Source organism: Ovis aries, chromosome X, assembly GCF_016772045.2.
Source record: "Ovis aries strain OAR_USU_Benz2616 breed Rambouillet chromosome X, ARS-UI_Ramb_v3.0, whole genome shotgun sequence".
NCBI classification, from domain to species: domain Eukaryota; kingdom Metazoa; phylum Chordata; class Mammalia; order Artiodactyla; family Bovidae; genus Ovis; species Ovis aries.
The window spans coordinates 133716789-133731661 of record NC_056080.1 but is presented as its reverse complement, the minus strand read 5'-3'; the positions used below and the strand labels follow the sequence as shown (position 1 = coordinate 133731661).

Sequence of the window (14873 nt, the reverse complement as noted above, 5' to 3'; positions counted from 1 at the left end):
ACTCCTTCTGGGACTCCAATAATGCATAGATTGTTTCTCTTAAGGATATTCCATAGTTCATATAAGCTTTTTTTTTTTTTCATTTTTTCTCTTTCTTTTTTCTTTTCTATCCTCTGACAGGATAATTTCAAAGGTCCTGTTTTCTATTTCACAGATTATTTCCTCGGCTTGATCCAGTCTGTTTTTAATGATCTCTATTGCAGGTTTTATTTTAGTCATGTAATCTTTAGCTTCAGTATTTTTGTTTGGTTCTTTTATTATGATTTCTATCTCTTTGCTAATCTTATTTTTGTGTACTGTTTTCCTGATTTCATTACATTGTCTGTGTTTTCTTGTAGCTCACTGAACTTTAAGGAAAAAAACAACTATATTAAATTCATTTGAAAAATCACAGATCTCTGTTTCTTTGGGATCATTTACTGAAAAATGATTGTGTACCTTTGGTGGTGTCATATTTCCCTGATTTGTCATGTTCCATGAAGTCTTACATTTCTGTGTTCATATTTGAAGGAGCTGTCCCCTCTTCCAGTCTTTACTGACTTCAAATAGAAATACCTCCCATCATCTTTGTTAGAGATTCTGAGGTCTTCTCAGAACTTTTTTCATGAATATGCCTGCTTCACATTTCTTGTTCTTTCTTGAGGAGGAATTTCTTAAGACTGTATGCTTTTCTTTTTTAAAAATTAATTTATTTATTTTAATTGGAGGCTAATTACTTCACAATATTGTAGTGGTTTTTGCCATACATTAACATGAATCAGCCATAGGTGTACATGTGTTTCCCATCCTGAACCCCCCTCCCACCTCCCTCCCCATCCCATCCCTCAGGGTCATCCCAGTGCACCGGCCCTGAGTGCCCTGTCTCATGCATCGAACCTGGACTGGCAATCTATTTCACATGTGTATAATATACATGTTTCAGTGCTATTCTCTCAAATCATCCCACCATTCCACAAAGTCCAAAAGGTGCAGCAACTTGTGTTTTCTCCCACAGAGTCCAAAAGTCTGTTCTTTACATCTATGTCTCTTTAGCTGTCTCGCATATAGGGTCATCTTTACCATCTTTCTAAATTCCATATATATGTGTTAATATGCTGTATTGGTGTTTTTCTTTCTGACTTACTTCACTCTGTATAATAGGCTCCAGTTTCTTTTCATCCTGCAAATCCAGCCTAAGTTTTGTAGACTCCTATTTTCTTGCTTTCCTTAGGGTGGTGCTGAATTTTTGTTCTCATGCTTTCTCTCGTCGTCTGATCAGCTTTCTTTTTTTTTTTTTTCTTTTTTTTTTTTTTGAATGTAAACAGTTTTATTTAGAAACAGATAGGTACCTGTTTGCATTATAGAATATAAAACTTGGTTTACACTCTATAAAAAATAATAACCAGTATCCAAATTCAAGACAGCTAGCATTCACAGAACACACAATGTGGGTGTGTAGCTACTGTTCACCAGCCTCAGGCTTGATTCAAACCAAAAAAAAAAAAATCCAGGAGGGTCATTAGAGATTAGAGTACAAATGCTTATTGATGAGCACCCAGCATCCAGAAATTGCTATCTTAGCAGATGGAGGTTTGCTTTTTAGGTGCATGACTTTAACGTGAGGCCTGGGTTCTCTGCACCTAGTGACCTGCGAGGCTCTCCTGCCACACAATTTGTGCTGTGCCCTCTCCAAGCCAGGGTTGGTGGCATTATTAATCATTCCTGGTCTTCTTAACAATTCAAATGGGGAATCTGGAAGGCAGAGAATTCCCATTTCCTTATACTGGGGTTCAAAGAATGTATCCACTCTCAAGAGCAAAGGCCAGGGTGAAGTTACATATCTGGCTTTTTACCAGGCCAAGTAGCCCACCTGAACATGATTATGGAAGACCTAGGTTCAGATTATAATAATCACCCAGCACCACCTGAATGTATTATCCAGAAAGATATATGAAATAATAAAGGTTATATATATATATATATATGTCTTAGTAACCTGAGGGCTAAAAACTTGGAATACATAATTCTTCTCAAAAGAGGTCCATGTGTATGAAAGGGACCAAAAAAGGGCAGTTTCTTGTTATGTAAAATATAGGTGAGTTGGGAACAGAGGTGGTTTCTTCAGCTCTTTCTACAATGTCCCTCTCTTTGATAAGGATTGGCAATGTTGATCCATGATAAACATTTTTTGGCAGCGGGGAGATGGGGACATAGGGAAGGATGAGTCAAAGGCAGGAAGGGTGAGCGACGGTCCTCAAACCAAAGAGCCCTCTCATCTCTGAGCCTTAGCTCAGCCTCCTCAGCTGACAGAGAAACAGGCCTGGTAGATAAGTGGTTAGCATTCTGGGGTATGAGGATCCCTGGTAAATTCAGCAGCATGTGGTTTTCAGAAATCAGCCCACAAGGTAAGAACACTGCAACCAAGCCCCTAACTAATACTGCTATTGAACCACTGTCCAAAAGAGAAAGGGAAGAAAAAAATCCCCACCACAACAGGAGGTTCTAAGCTTTCATTTAAGGTGGTCCAAATCGTCTACTTTCTCTTTATCTTAGGGTTTCTTAAGAGAATCCTCATTCAGTGACCATTTCTCTCATTAAAGGCACTTTCAATGACACGATTGGAAAGGAGCACATTTTGACAGCAGTGAAATCAAGATTAGTTCCTTGGAACACTTGGGGAAACAGGAACTGAATGGGGCACTGACTGATTGAATAAAGACAGGCTTGAGCACTTCAATAGATGCACACCCAGAAAAAAGCATGTGCCCTAAGAACACTTGGATTTTTCTTTAGTTTTCCAGCTGTTTCTATTTATATCTCTGTAAAGAGATCACACTCACTACTTGATTGATATTCAAGACACTGGCCCCAACTTTTCCCACCACAGCTGTGCTTGACAAAATTAGCAAACAGCTAGTCCCACAGGGAAGGGGGGGGGGGGAAAACGATGAATGAAATCAAGTCGATTCAAGCTTTCTTATAACACAGGGATCTGTCCTTGCCCAGATAATGCTAGGACCTGGACATGAAGCAACTGAATGGAACATGTGGCCCCTACTACTTATGAAATATACTTTTCAATAGGCAAGTTTAAGTGTTATCTCTCTAAATATAAATTGTGGGGAATATTTCTTCCCTTTTCTCTCTCCTGAACATTTCTTATTGATCTCAGGCTTAAACTTAAATCAAAATTATAAAAAATTACATGATAAGGGTTGAGAAAGAGTGAAGGGCTAATGTTTGCCTACAAGTGTGAGTTGAGGATGTTGATCCTTCATATCATACTCTCAACCAGAGAACAAATACAAAAATAAACACACGTTATACATAATACAAAGTGTAAATCTACAAACACAAGTGTACTAATTAGAGTTGTTCCTCAGAAGCATGGTTTCCCTCCTGTCCCTCAGAGAGGAGGAGGAATGGGGACGGGATCATTTCTGTTACAACTTTTCATGTCTTAAAAAGTTTGTAATAACAGTCTCAGTAGCGCAATTTCATGTGAAACCAGAAGCTGTAAAAATAAATTATTTTGAAGAAATGTGGGTTCCTCTGTCTGCAGCTCAGAACTCATCATGTCGTACTAAGGCCTCACCAAAATCTGTGGCCTGGCTGCCCACAAATAAATCATACTTGTCAACAATCTCCTCCTTGGTAAGCTTGCCATCCTTGTTTTGGTCTGATTCATAGACCAGGTGCCTGGCTTCTGCCTCAGCATGGTCATAATCTGAGGGGAGGATCCAGTCTTTGGTCTCCTCCTTATCCATCTTTCCATCACGGTTCTTATCTCGAAACTCAACAAACTGTTCTCTCTCCGTCTTGACCCACTCTGGCTCATCAGCATTTCCGTCGTGGCTGTACATATCACCGATATACTCTTCCAGATCAATGAAACCATCAGCATTCTTATCTATATCTTCCATAGTTTCCTGTACCACTATATCCTTCATGTAGTCATACTCCTCAGGGTGCAGAAAAGCTGTGAATTCCTCCTTTGTGGCAATGAGGTCTCCATCCTTGTCTGCCATTTTAAACCTCCGCTCATCTCTAACCATCATCTGTTTATAGTTAAATCCATCATCAGGGTCTGGATCATCTAAAACGTAGCCGTAGGTGGCATTTTTATACTCCTCCCAGGAAACGAGGCCGTCCTCATTGAGGTCATGCCCCTTCCACTGCCGCTCTACGTCCTCGTAAATCCAGCGCTTTTGTGCAAATTTAATCCAGTCTTTGAGCTCATCCACAGTGACAAACCCGTCCTTGTCGCCATCTATTTTACTTACAATCTTTCCAAGTCTTTCCTTGCTCTCTTCTGGCGTTAGCTGATCAAAGGTTTTTGCTTCTTCAGCACCCAAGAAGGCGTCGTGGTCATAATCAAAACTTTGAGCATCATTGTGAACTTTGTCACTGAGCTGAGGCTCATGGTGTACACGGTCCTTCTTTTCTGTGGGCTTGCTCAAGGCAAAGGCCGTGCACAGGGACAGGCACATAAGAAACTGTCGCAGGTCCATGATAATCAGATCTCTCTCCGTCGCACCCACTGCCCAGGCTGCCGCTGCCGCCGCTCTCCCACCGGCTTTCTGATCAGCTTTCTGCACATGCATGCTAACCATCTACAAGGGCTCACTCTTGCTGCCCTTGCGGGCATGCGCAGGGAGCCATCTATATAGATGATGGAGGCAGGTGTGGATGAGGCACACGGAGCACTGGAGGTGCCCATGGGCCAATTGGGGGTATCTTTAGGTGAGGACTTGTCAACAGCAGCTCATGGGTAGGTTTCCTGATGGAGTGCATGAAGTAGTTAGTAGGCTCTGCATCCCTGTGATGCCCTTTGAGAGCCCTTACTGCTGTTCTCCCAGTCATTCCTTGCCACCTACTTACGTAGTACACCTCGGTTTTATGGCTAGGGTGAGAAAGAAATGGGTCTCTATGTTGTTGGGTCTCTTCATGGGTCAGCAACCCACAGAACTGGAAAAGCTGCATGCACACTCACACACTCTTAATTTCCTCCATAGGCGAAATCATGCACTCAGAATGTCTCTCTTGGCACTGAGCTGTGCTGCTTTGGGGAAGAGGTAATATGATAAAGTGAAACACTTCCTCTTACAATCTTCAATGGGTTCAATCTCAGGAGTTTTAGTGTGTGTGTGTGTGTTTGCTCCAACACTGTATTGGAATTTCTCTGCTTCACTCCTGGACTTCAACAAAGGCACTCTCATTTGTGAGTGATTGTCAAAATCAAGGTTATTTAAGGGAAAAACAGTAGAACACTCTTTTACCATTTTGATGGTTACTCACAAAATGTGAACTTCTTCTGATTCTGTTTCTAAGTACATACAAAGAACACATTAACCAAATCAATAGCTACACAGCATATACCTTATACCTTAGGCCTTATAAATCCTCTCTAGTAGTGATACCACATTCAGCACAGCAGCTCTGATTGGGGCTATCAAGTGGTTGAACTTGTGGTAATATACTGTTCTTCTCCAGAATTCAGAAACTTTTTTTAAGAGTAAGACTGGCAAAGTAAATGGAGATATGATAGAGACCATGCCCTTGTATCCATTAGGTCTTTAACAGTGGCAGTAATTCCCTTCTTTATCCCAAGGATGTTATACTATTTATTATTTAAATCCTTGCCCAAGTGGAAGAACATTTTTATAAGTTTCCACTTGAGTTTTTCCATTATGAGAGCTCATACACCACAGCCCAATGACTCAATAAGGAGGGCTATTACTCCAAATACAAAATAAATATTGCAACTTTATAGTCAGACAGTAGGGAGAAAGACCATGGAAGGTGTGACTTGATGTGAAAGAGATGGGAATACCAGACCACCTAACCTGCCTCTTGAGAAATCTGTATGCAGGTCAGGAAGCAACAGTTAGAACTGGACATGGAACAACAGACTGGTTCCAAATAGGAAAAGGAGTACGTCAAGGCTATCTATTGTCACCATGCTTATTTAACTTATATGCAGAGTACATCATGAGAAACACTGGACTGGAAGAAACACAAGCTGGAATCAAGATTGCCGGGAGAAATATCAATAACCTCAGATATGCAGATGACACCACCCTTATGGCAGAAAGAGAAGAGGAACTAAAAGCCTCTTGATGAAAGCGAAAGTGGAGAGTGAAAAAGTTGGCTTAAAGCTCAACATTCAGAAAACGAAGATCATGGCGTCTGGTCCCATCACTTCATGGCAAATAGATGGGGAAACAGTGGAAACAGTGTCAGACTTTATTTTGGGGGCTCCAAAATCACTGCAGATGGTAACTGCAGCCATGAAATTAAAAGACACTTACTCCTTGGACGAAAAGTGATGACCAACCTAGATAGTATATTCAAAAGCAGAAATATTACTTTGCCAACTAAGGTCCGTCTAGTCAAGGCTATGGTTTTTCCTGTGGTCATGTATGGATGTGAGAGTTGGACTGTGAGGAAGGCTGAGCAATGAAGAATAGATGCTTTTGAACTGTGGTGTTGGAGAAGACTCTTGAGAGTCCCTTGGACTGCAAGGAGATCCAACCAGTCCATTCTGAAGGAGATCAACCCTGGGATGTCTTTGGAAGGAATGATGCTAAAGCTGAAGCTCCAGTACTTTGGCCACCTCATGTGAAGAGTTGACTCATTGAAAAGACTCTGATGCTGGGAGGGATTGAGGGCAGGAGGAGAAGGGGACGACCGAGGATGAGATGGCTGGATGGCATCACGGACTCGATGGACATGAGTCTGAGTGAACTCCGGGAGTTGGTGAGGGACAGGGAGGCCTGGCGTGCTGCAATTCATGGGGTCACAAAGAGTCGGACACAACTGAGCGACTGAACTGAGACTTTACACAGGAATTTATTTATTACTTAATTTCTGTACGCCCCTGCTCTAACAGTTGTGCCGTGATAATGCTTTAGGGCTCCAGATATCAATGTCAATCACGGGTCTTGTGTCAAAAGTTGTTGAAATGTCTGGGTATTCTTATTTCCCTTGTATACAGTCACCTGAGTGAATTGTTATAGTTTCTTTGGGGGAAGGATTAGCAGACTCATTATAGTATATACGTATTGTAGTGTTGCAAGGTTCTTCCTTCTAGAGACCTCTTTAATAAATGTGTTCTGGTTCGTAAAATTTGGTTAGGTCCAGAAACTAAGCGAGGGAACATGACTTTTTATTGGGAGTACCTCCCTCAGCCTGCTCCTCTTTTATTCTTATCTTTCCAGCTTATAAATATTGACAAACACCCTTTTGGGCTGTCCAGTTATGTTCTTTCTAGGGACACTATATTCCATTAACCATCTCCACAAGTGCCTGTGGGTAAACCCATTTGGTTGCCCTACTGATGTAACTGATGGTTATTGTAATTCTGACCTCCTGGCTTCAGGAAGTTAAGACCTGTCTTCATCCCCATGGATATTAATGAGCCCAGCTCTGTGACTCCCTCTCCGACTATCATCTCTGGTCTGTAGACAGCCATCAATAAACTTCATATTGATACTGGTGCCCCTCTTCCCATACATTCCTGATGGCTTAGATGAGTGGTGTATCCTCTGGTACTCTATCATCAGCTGTGTCTTTTTGCCTCTCATAAAATAGCCATTCCATCTTGCCCACCTCCCTGAGACTTTGTATTTCTCCCTCTATTGTATACCAGGGTACCTCAAACATTTCCACTTCATTAAGCGTGGGCCGTTGTGTTCTTCAGGCTTCTAACAATCACATGAACAGCAAATTTGCTATCTCCTAGGGTCCTTGCTATTGTTAAATCCCATGTCCCTAGAAAGTACAAAATTAATTCTTGCTTATCAAGTTTTATATTCATATCACCCATGTACTTGCAAACTCCAATATTGGGAGTATATCCCTGGCTCCTGCTGGTACATGCTAGGTAATTCTTACATGAAGCAACCTCAAGATATTATCTCTTTTATTCCTTATCACTCCTTCCTCAGATTGTGCACAGATGGATCATTCTGTGACTTAACACTAATTAATGGTCTGGAAGCCTTGTGAGGAAGTAGGGGCAACTCCTGGAGGTAACATCTATTGCATTGCTGAGATAAGGCCTCTGTAGTATAGGAGAAGTGCTTATGCTTACTAGACCATCATGGCCATCTCTGCGACTTCTGAGAGTTCAGAGTAGTCTGCAGGACCAACATCCTCAGGGATGTGTGAAATTACATTTGAATTAGCCACATAAAAATCATCACACATAAAAATCATCTCACCACAGATACAAAACATAAACTAAAGGTGTCCTGATGTTCAAGCTGGATTTAGAAAAGGCAGAGGAACCAGAGATCAATTTGCCAACATCTGCTGGATCATCAAAAAAGAAGGAAAGTTCCAGAAAAACATCTACTTGTGCTTTATTGACTATGCCAATGCTTTTGACAGTGGGGATCACAACAAACTCTGGAAAATTCTTCAAGAGATGGGAATACCAGACCACTTGACCTGCCTCTTGAGAAATCTGTATGCAGGTCAGGAAGCAACAATTAGAACGGAACATGGAACAACAGACTGGTTCCAAATAGGGAAGGAGTACTTCAAGGCTGTATATTGTCACCCTGCTTATTTAACTTATATGCAGAGTTCATCATGAGAAACGCTGGGCTGGATGAAGCACAAACTGGAATCAAGATTTCCAGGAGAAGCATCAGTAACCTCAGATATGCAAATGATACCACCCTTATGGAAGAAAGCAAAGAAAAACTAAAGAGCCTTTTGATGAAAGAGAAAGAGGAGAGTGAAAAGTTGGCTTAAAATTCAACATTAAAAAAACTAAGATCATGGCATCCAGTCCCATCACTTCATGGCAAATAGATGAGAAACAGTGGAAACAGTGACAAAATTTATTTTGGGGGGGGCTCCAAAATCACTGCAGATGGTGATTGCAGCCATGAAATTAAAAGACACTTAATCCTTGGAAGAAAAGCTATGACCAACCTAGACAGCATATTAAAAAGCAGAGACATTACTTTACCAACAAAGGTCCATTTAGTTAAGCTATGGTTTCTCCAGTAGTCATGTATGGATGTGAGAGTTGGACTATAAAGAAAGCTGAGCACCAAAGAATTGATGCTTTTGATCTGTAGTATTGGAGAAGACTCTTGAGAGTCCCTTGGACTGCAAGGAGATTCAACTAGTCAATCCTAAAGGAAATCAGTCCTGGATATTCATTGGAAGGACTGATGCTGAAGCTGAAACTCCAATACTTTGGCCACCTGATGGGAAGAACTGAATCATTTGAAAAGACCCTAATGCTGGGAAAGACTGAAGGCAAGAGGAGAAGGGGATGACAGAGGATGAGATGGCTGGATGGCATCACCCACTCAATGGACATGAGTTTGAGTAAACTTCAGGAGTTAGCGATGGACAGGGAGGCCTGGCGTGCTGCAGTTCATGGGGTCACAAAGAGTCAGACATGACTCAGTGACTGAACTGAACTGGACTGAAAGGTGTCATACAAGCAATGGTGTTGTTGTTCAGTCGCTCAGTCATGTCTGACTCTTTGCAACCAACATGAACTACAGCATGCCAGTCCTTCCTTGTCCTTCACCATCTCCTGGAGCTTGCTCAAACTCATGTCCATTGAGTCAGTGATGCCATCCAACCATCTCATCCTCTGTCATCCCCTTCTCCTCCTGCTTTCAGTCTTTCCCAGCATTAGGATCTTTTCAAATGATTCAGTTCTTTCCATCAGGTGGCCAAAGTATTGGAGTTTCAGCTTCAGCATCAGTGCTTCCAATGAATATTCAGGATTGTTTTCCTTTAGGATTGACTGGTTTGATATCATTGCAGTCCAAGAGACTCTCAAGTCCAAGAGATTTCTCCAACACCACAGTTCAAAAGCATCAATTCTTTGATGCTCAGCTTTCTTTGTAGTCCAACTCTCACATGCATAAATGACTACTGGAAAAACCATAGCTTTGACTAGACAGACCTTTGTCAGTAATGTAGTGTCTCTGCTTTTTAATATTCTAAGTTTGTCATAGCTTTTTTTCCAAGGAGCAAGTGTCTTTTAATTTCATGGCTGCAGTCACCATCTGCGGTGATTTTGGAGCCCGAGAAAATAAAGTCTCTCACTGTTTCCATTGCTTCCCCATCTATTTGCCATGAAGTGATGGGACCAGATGCCATGATCTTAGTTTTTTGAATGTTGAGTTTAAAGCTAACTTTTTCACTCTCCTTTTTCATCCTCATCAAGAGGCTCTTTAGTTCTTCTTTGCTTTCTGCCATAAGAGTGGTGTCATCTGTATATCTGAGGCTATTTATATTTCTCTTGATTCCAGCTTGTTTCATCCAGCCCGGCATTTCACATGATGTGCTCTGCATATAAGTTAAATAAGCAAGGTGACAATATACAGCCTTGACGTACTCCTTTTCCTATTTGGAACCAGTCTGTTCTTCCATGTCCAGTTCTAGCTGTTGCTTCTTGACCTGCCTACAAGTTTCTCAGGAGGTAGGTAAGGTGTTCTGGTATTCCCATCTTTAAGAATTTTCCATAGTTTGTTGTGATCAACACAGTCAAAGGTTTTAGTGTAGTCAATGAAGCAGAAATAGTTGTTTTTCTGGAATTCTCTTGCTTTTTCTATGATCCAATGGATGTTGGCAATTTGATCTCTAGTTCCTCTGCATTTTATCATCTTGGATTATAAAATATTTTACCAGACTATAAATGTGTTCTCTAACAAAATTAATTCAATGAGATATTGTTATGTGTTGTGATAACTTAAATTTATTCAGGTTTTTAACAAAAATTCTTATGCGCTATATTCAGATTGACTGGTCATATATTTATTTCAACAGTGTTATGCCATTTTCTCTTTTGCTACACAATATGGAACTACATATGGCAAGGATAAAATTTTCTCACAACAGTCATTTAGCAATTAGGAAGAAATCTCAACATGTTCATGTCTTTTTCATTGTTTGATAGCATAGACAAAGCTTACTGACAAGCTTAGCCTCTGTGTTTTCAGTCATCTTTTAAATTTTGAAGCCTTTGAACATTCATTTGTAGAAATACCATTAAACATGTGTTTTGGCCTCCATTTTCACTGGGTTTTATAAAATTGAAAAGACATGTTTTAACTAATTTTAGTATAAGCATGTGTTTTCCAGGAATGCTATTCAAAGATGAAGTTTGCTGTCTGTATGGGAAAATGGCCTCAGTGTTTATTTTATTTTTTAAAATTTGCTCATCTAGATCTAGAATTTGCCCAAGAATATGCCACTTTATTTTTCCTTCATCATTAAAATCATCCTATGTAAAGACATTTGTATTAGCTAAATTAAAATGTTACTGAGTCTCAAGCATGAAAAACATCCCATCCAATAGGCTTCATTTCTTAAAAACCCCAGCATTTCAAAACAGATATGTTGCCAAAAGTGGGAAAAAAAAGTCTCCCCACACTTTACTTCACAAGTAACTGAACTGTATTAATAAAAATCAGACTCTGCCTTTTAAATTCTTCAATCAGAGTGATGTTTAAATTGAAAAATAAATTGGGAAATTAGTGAGCAACGTGTGGAGGGGCAGGCATTCATCATACCACTGCTTTGAGTCTCTCATTGGCTTGGTTGGCTTCAGCATTTCCTGAAATGTGCAGTTATTGGTACACCTGTTATGATTTCTAATTTCCACCTTTTATATTGTTTTATAATAAAATCCCACTCATTGCTCCCTATATTGGTTTCATGGCCCACTGCTGCTGCTGCTAAGTCACTTCAGTCGTGTCTGAATCTGTGCGACCCCATAGATGGCAGCCCACTAGGCTCCTCTGTCTCTGGGTCTCAAACTGTACTTTTGGAAAAATATCTCCTGGAAAGTGGACTACAAGTTACCAGTGTTTGGCAAGCTGGCATATCAATTATATTTAAGAGAAGGAATGCAGATTCTCCCAGATTCTGGCAAGGTAGATAAGTGGAAATTAGTTAAAGAGGCTTCTACTATACTTTTATCTGGAAGGATTATTCCCCCCTTCTCCTCTGGCTATTATTCTGGGAATGATATCAAGCACCAAAATGAATAAAATAAGAAACTAAATCCAGCAATGGCTAAAACAAATACTACAGCATGACAAAGTTGTGCTTATCCCAAGCGTGCAATGTTGATTTAACATTAGTGAATCTATAATGCAATTTGCCACATTCATAGCATAAATAAGGGGAGAAAGAGATGATTTTATAAAACAAGTTACATTAAAAAATGGCATATGATGAAATTAAGCTATCATTCTTTATTAGTAAATAATTTAAAAACAATAATAAACCAGCAAACCAGGAATAGAAGGTTAGTCTTTAAAATGATAAATGGACATTAAACAAACTATAGTAAAAACCATACTTAACAGTGCAATTAAAAACATCCTGTTTAAACAGAAGGATAACTCCTATAACCATTTCTGTTCAACATAGTACTAAGTGTCCTAGCCAGTGCAGTAAGACAAAATAAGTATACATGTACGCACACACATTATTAAGTGTATAAAAGTGAAAATAAAACTGTTAATATGACGGTCCACATATAAAACTCAAGAAAAACCACAGAAAAACTATGATCATAGTATATGTGAGTAGTTTGCTGCATGTAAGACATATGCACAAGACAATTGCAACAAACAGAGTTTTCATTGTGAATATACCACTTACAATAGCAAAAAACATTTTGTAAAGAATTTGAAATATACTATTGAATTAGCTCACTTGGAAGATATTCCAACACTCTAATTCGCTTTCTTTAAAAATATATGCTTATTTACTTTTGGCTGTGCTGGGTCTCGGTTGCTACACGGGATTTCTCTAGTGGTGGTGAGCAGAAGCTATGCTATAGTTGAGGTGCATGGGTTTCTCATTGTGGTGGCTTCTCTTGTAGCAGAGGGTGAGCTCTAGGGCTCGTGGGCTTCGGTAGTTGCAGTGCAAAGGCTCAGTGGTTGTGGTTCCTGGGCTCTAGAACACAGACTCAATAGTTGAGCTTAGGTGCCACGTGGCATGTGGGATCCTCCCGGACCAGAGATCGAACCTGTGTCTCCTGCATGGCAGGTGGATTCTTTACCACTGAGCCACCAGGGAAGCCCTCTAATTTGCTTTCTTATACTAAATGGTCTGGAAAGCTAAAAACAAGACAGTAGATGTGTGTGTGTGTGTGTGTGTGTGTGTGTGTGTGTTAACCAGAACTCCTTACAGCTGAGGTTCTAATTGGGATCTTGGTTTTATAAAACATATGCACTGTCGTGAGACTTGGAGGTGTAACTGAATGACATAGGAGTCATGACATGACATGGTCACCTGTGTATGATGAGAGGATCTCTGGTTTTTATGGAGCAGTCACAGCAGAGCTCCTGGAATGCATACGAGTCAGTTAGCACACAGGCAGCAGTGGTGTTTCAGCTCTAACAGTTCCAAAGCACAGGGGTCCCCAACCCCCTGGCCATGGACCTGTTGGCAACTGGCCACACAGCATGTGGACTAGCAAGCAAGTGAAGCTTCATCTGCCCATTGCTGGCATTTCCACCTGAAGCATTCCCCCAACCTCGGTCTATGGAAAATTGTATTCCACGAAACCGGCCCCTGGTACCATAATGTTGAGAACTACTACATAACATAAGTAGGTTTCTCCTGCCTGTGTAGCATCCAAGCCCACTTTTCTGGCCCTCACAGTGTTTTTGTGAGCTATGTAATTAATATATTTTATTGAAGATGCCTAATTTTTATAAAAATAGCTAGAACAAATAGCTGGCATAGGCAACTGGGAAATTTATAGAGTGCTTGACACCAAAATTGTTTGCAAGCAAGGGGCCCTGAAGGAACTGGGGGTCTGGGATAGGTTATCTGCCTAGGTAGATATGAAGACAGTAATGATCCAGTTGATATTAGAAGATGAAATATTGGCATTCTGTGGCATGCAATGGTGAAGCAGTTGCAAGAGCTGTCACCTGTGGTCACTTGAATTGAAATGCTTTTGAAGGCAATATTTTAGTGGACCAAGCAGCTACTGTTTGGGTCTCAGAGGTCACTCCTTTCCCCAGAGCATTGAGGAACATATTAGTGAGAAGGGCATCTTCAACTTATTCTGAAGTTGCTGACTTGTGTAGGCCACAGATGAGATGGGAAATCCTGTCATTGACTTGGTCACCCTCATTTCAGTGGAAATGATGGGCTATAAAACTGTTCTATCAGGTCCAAACATTTCATCATGCCACTTTGTAGTCACAACTTCTGCCCACTGATCAGTTTCCTATCCTTATAGTTTTATCTTTACCAGAATGCCTTATAAATGGAATCAAATTATGGCTGTTTGAAATGTGTCAACCTAGGTAAAATGGACTGCATTTTCGAGGATTCATTTACCTGTGTGTCTGTGGCTAGAGTTAGTCACAAGAGAGATTATTATGGGAGAGTTTGAGGGTGGAAGTGAAGACATTGCCTCTTTGTAGTTCAAAGACATTGCTAATTGGCTGACTGATCTCAATGGTGTGGGATATTGGCTAAGCCTGAGACTGCTCCAAATTTCCCTTTTCTTAGCTTTTCTGACTCCTGAGTGTGGCATGTATATTTAGGTATATTTAGAGGCCCCGGATTCTGCATGACACTCATGCCACTAAATGAGACCCTGAGAACACACTCAGTCTGCTCTCAAGGGCTCCAGCTTGTGTTTATGCATGATGGCATGTTCTTGTTCTCCCCCAGGTTATACCTAGCTTCTCTTTCTAACTGCTTGCACTTTGGTCTTCAAGTTTCAGCATCAGATGTGAAGACACACCCTTACAGAAATGATTTACTCAGTTGTGTGAGGTCAAATATCTATTGTTGTTGTTTGGTCGCTAAGCCATGTCTGACTCTTTGCGACCCCATGGACTATAGCCTACCAAGCTCCTCTGTCCATGGGATTC

The 14873-nt window shown here is 40.6% G+C and overlaps 1 protein-coding gene across 1 annotated transcript; it reads right to left on the bottom strand.

The window, feature by feature from the left end:
* Positions 1-1259: 1259 nt before the first annotated feature.
* On the bottom strand, positions 1260-4548 carry LOC114111207 (calumenin). The gene has a single exon (XM_027962889.2). It carries the CDS (start codon positions 4488-4490, stop codon positions 3543-3545), a length of 948 nt encoding a protein of 315 aa, XP_027818690.1. The 5' UTR covers positions 4491-4548; the 3' UTR covers positions 1260-3542.
* Between the last annotated feature and the right edge of the window lie 10325 nt (positions 4549-14873).

Bases quoted from the DNA above. Each gene is read 5' to 3' on its own strand.
- LOC114111207 (XM_027962889.2), bottom strand. From the start codon at position 4,490: ATGGACCTGCGACAGTTTCTTATGTGCCTGTCCCTGTGCACGGCCTTT.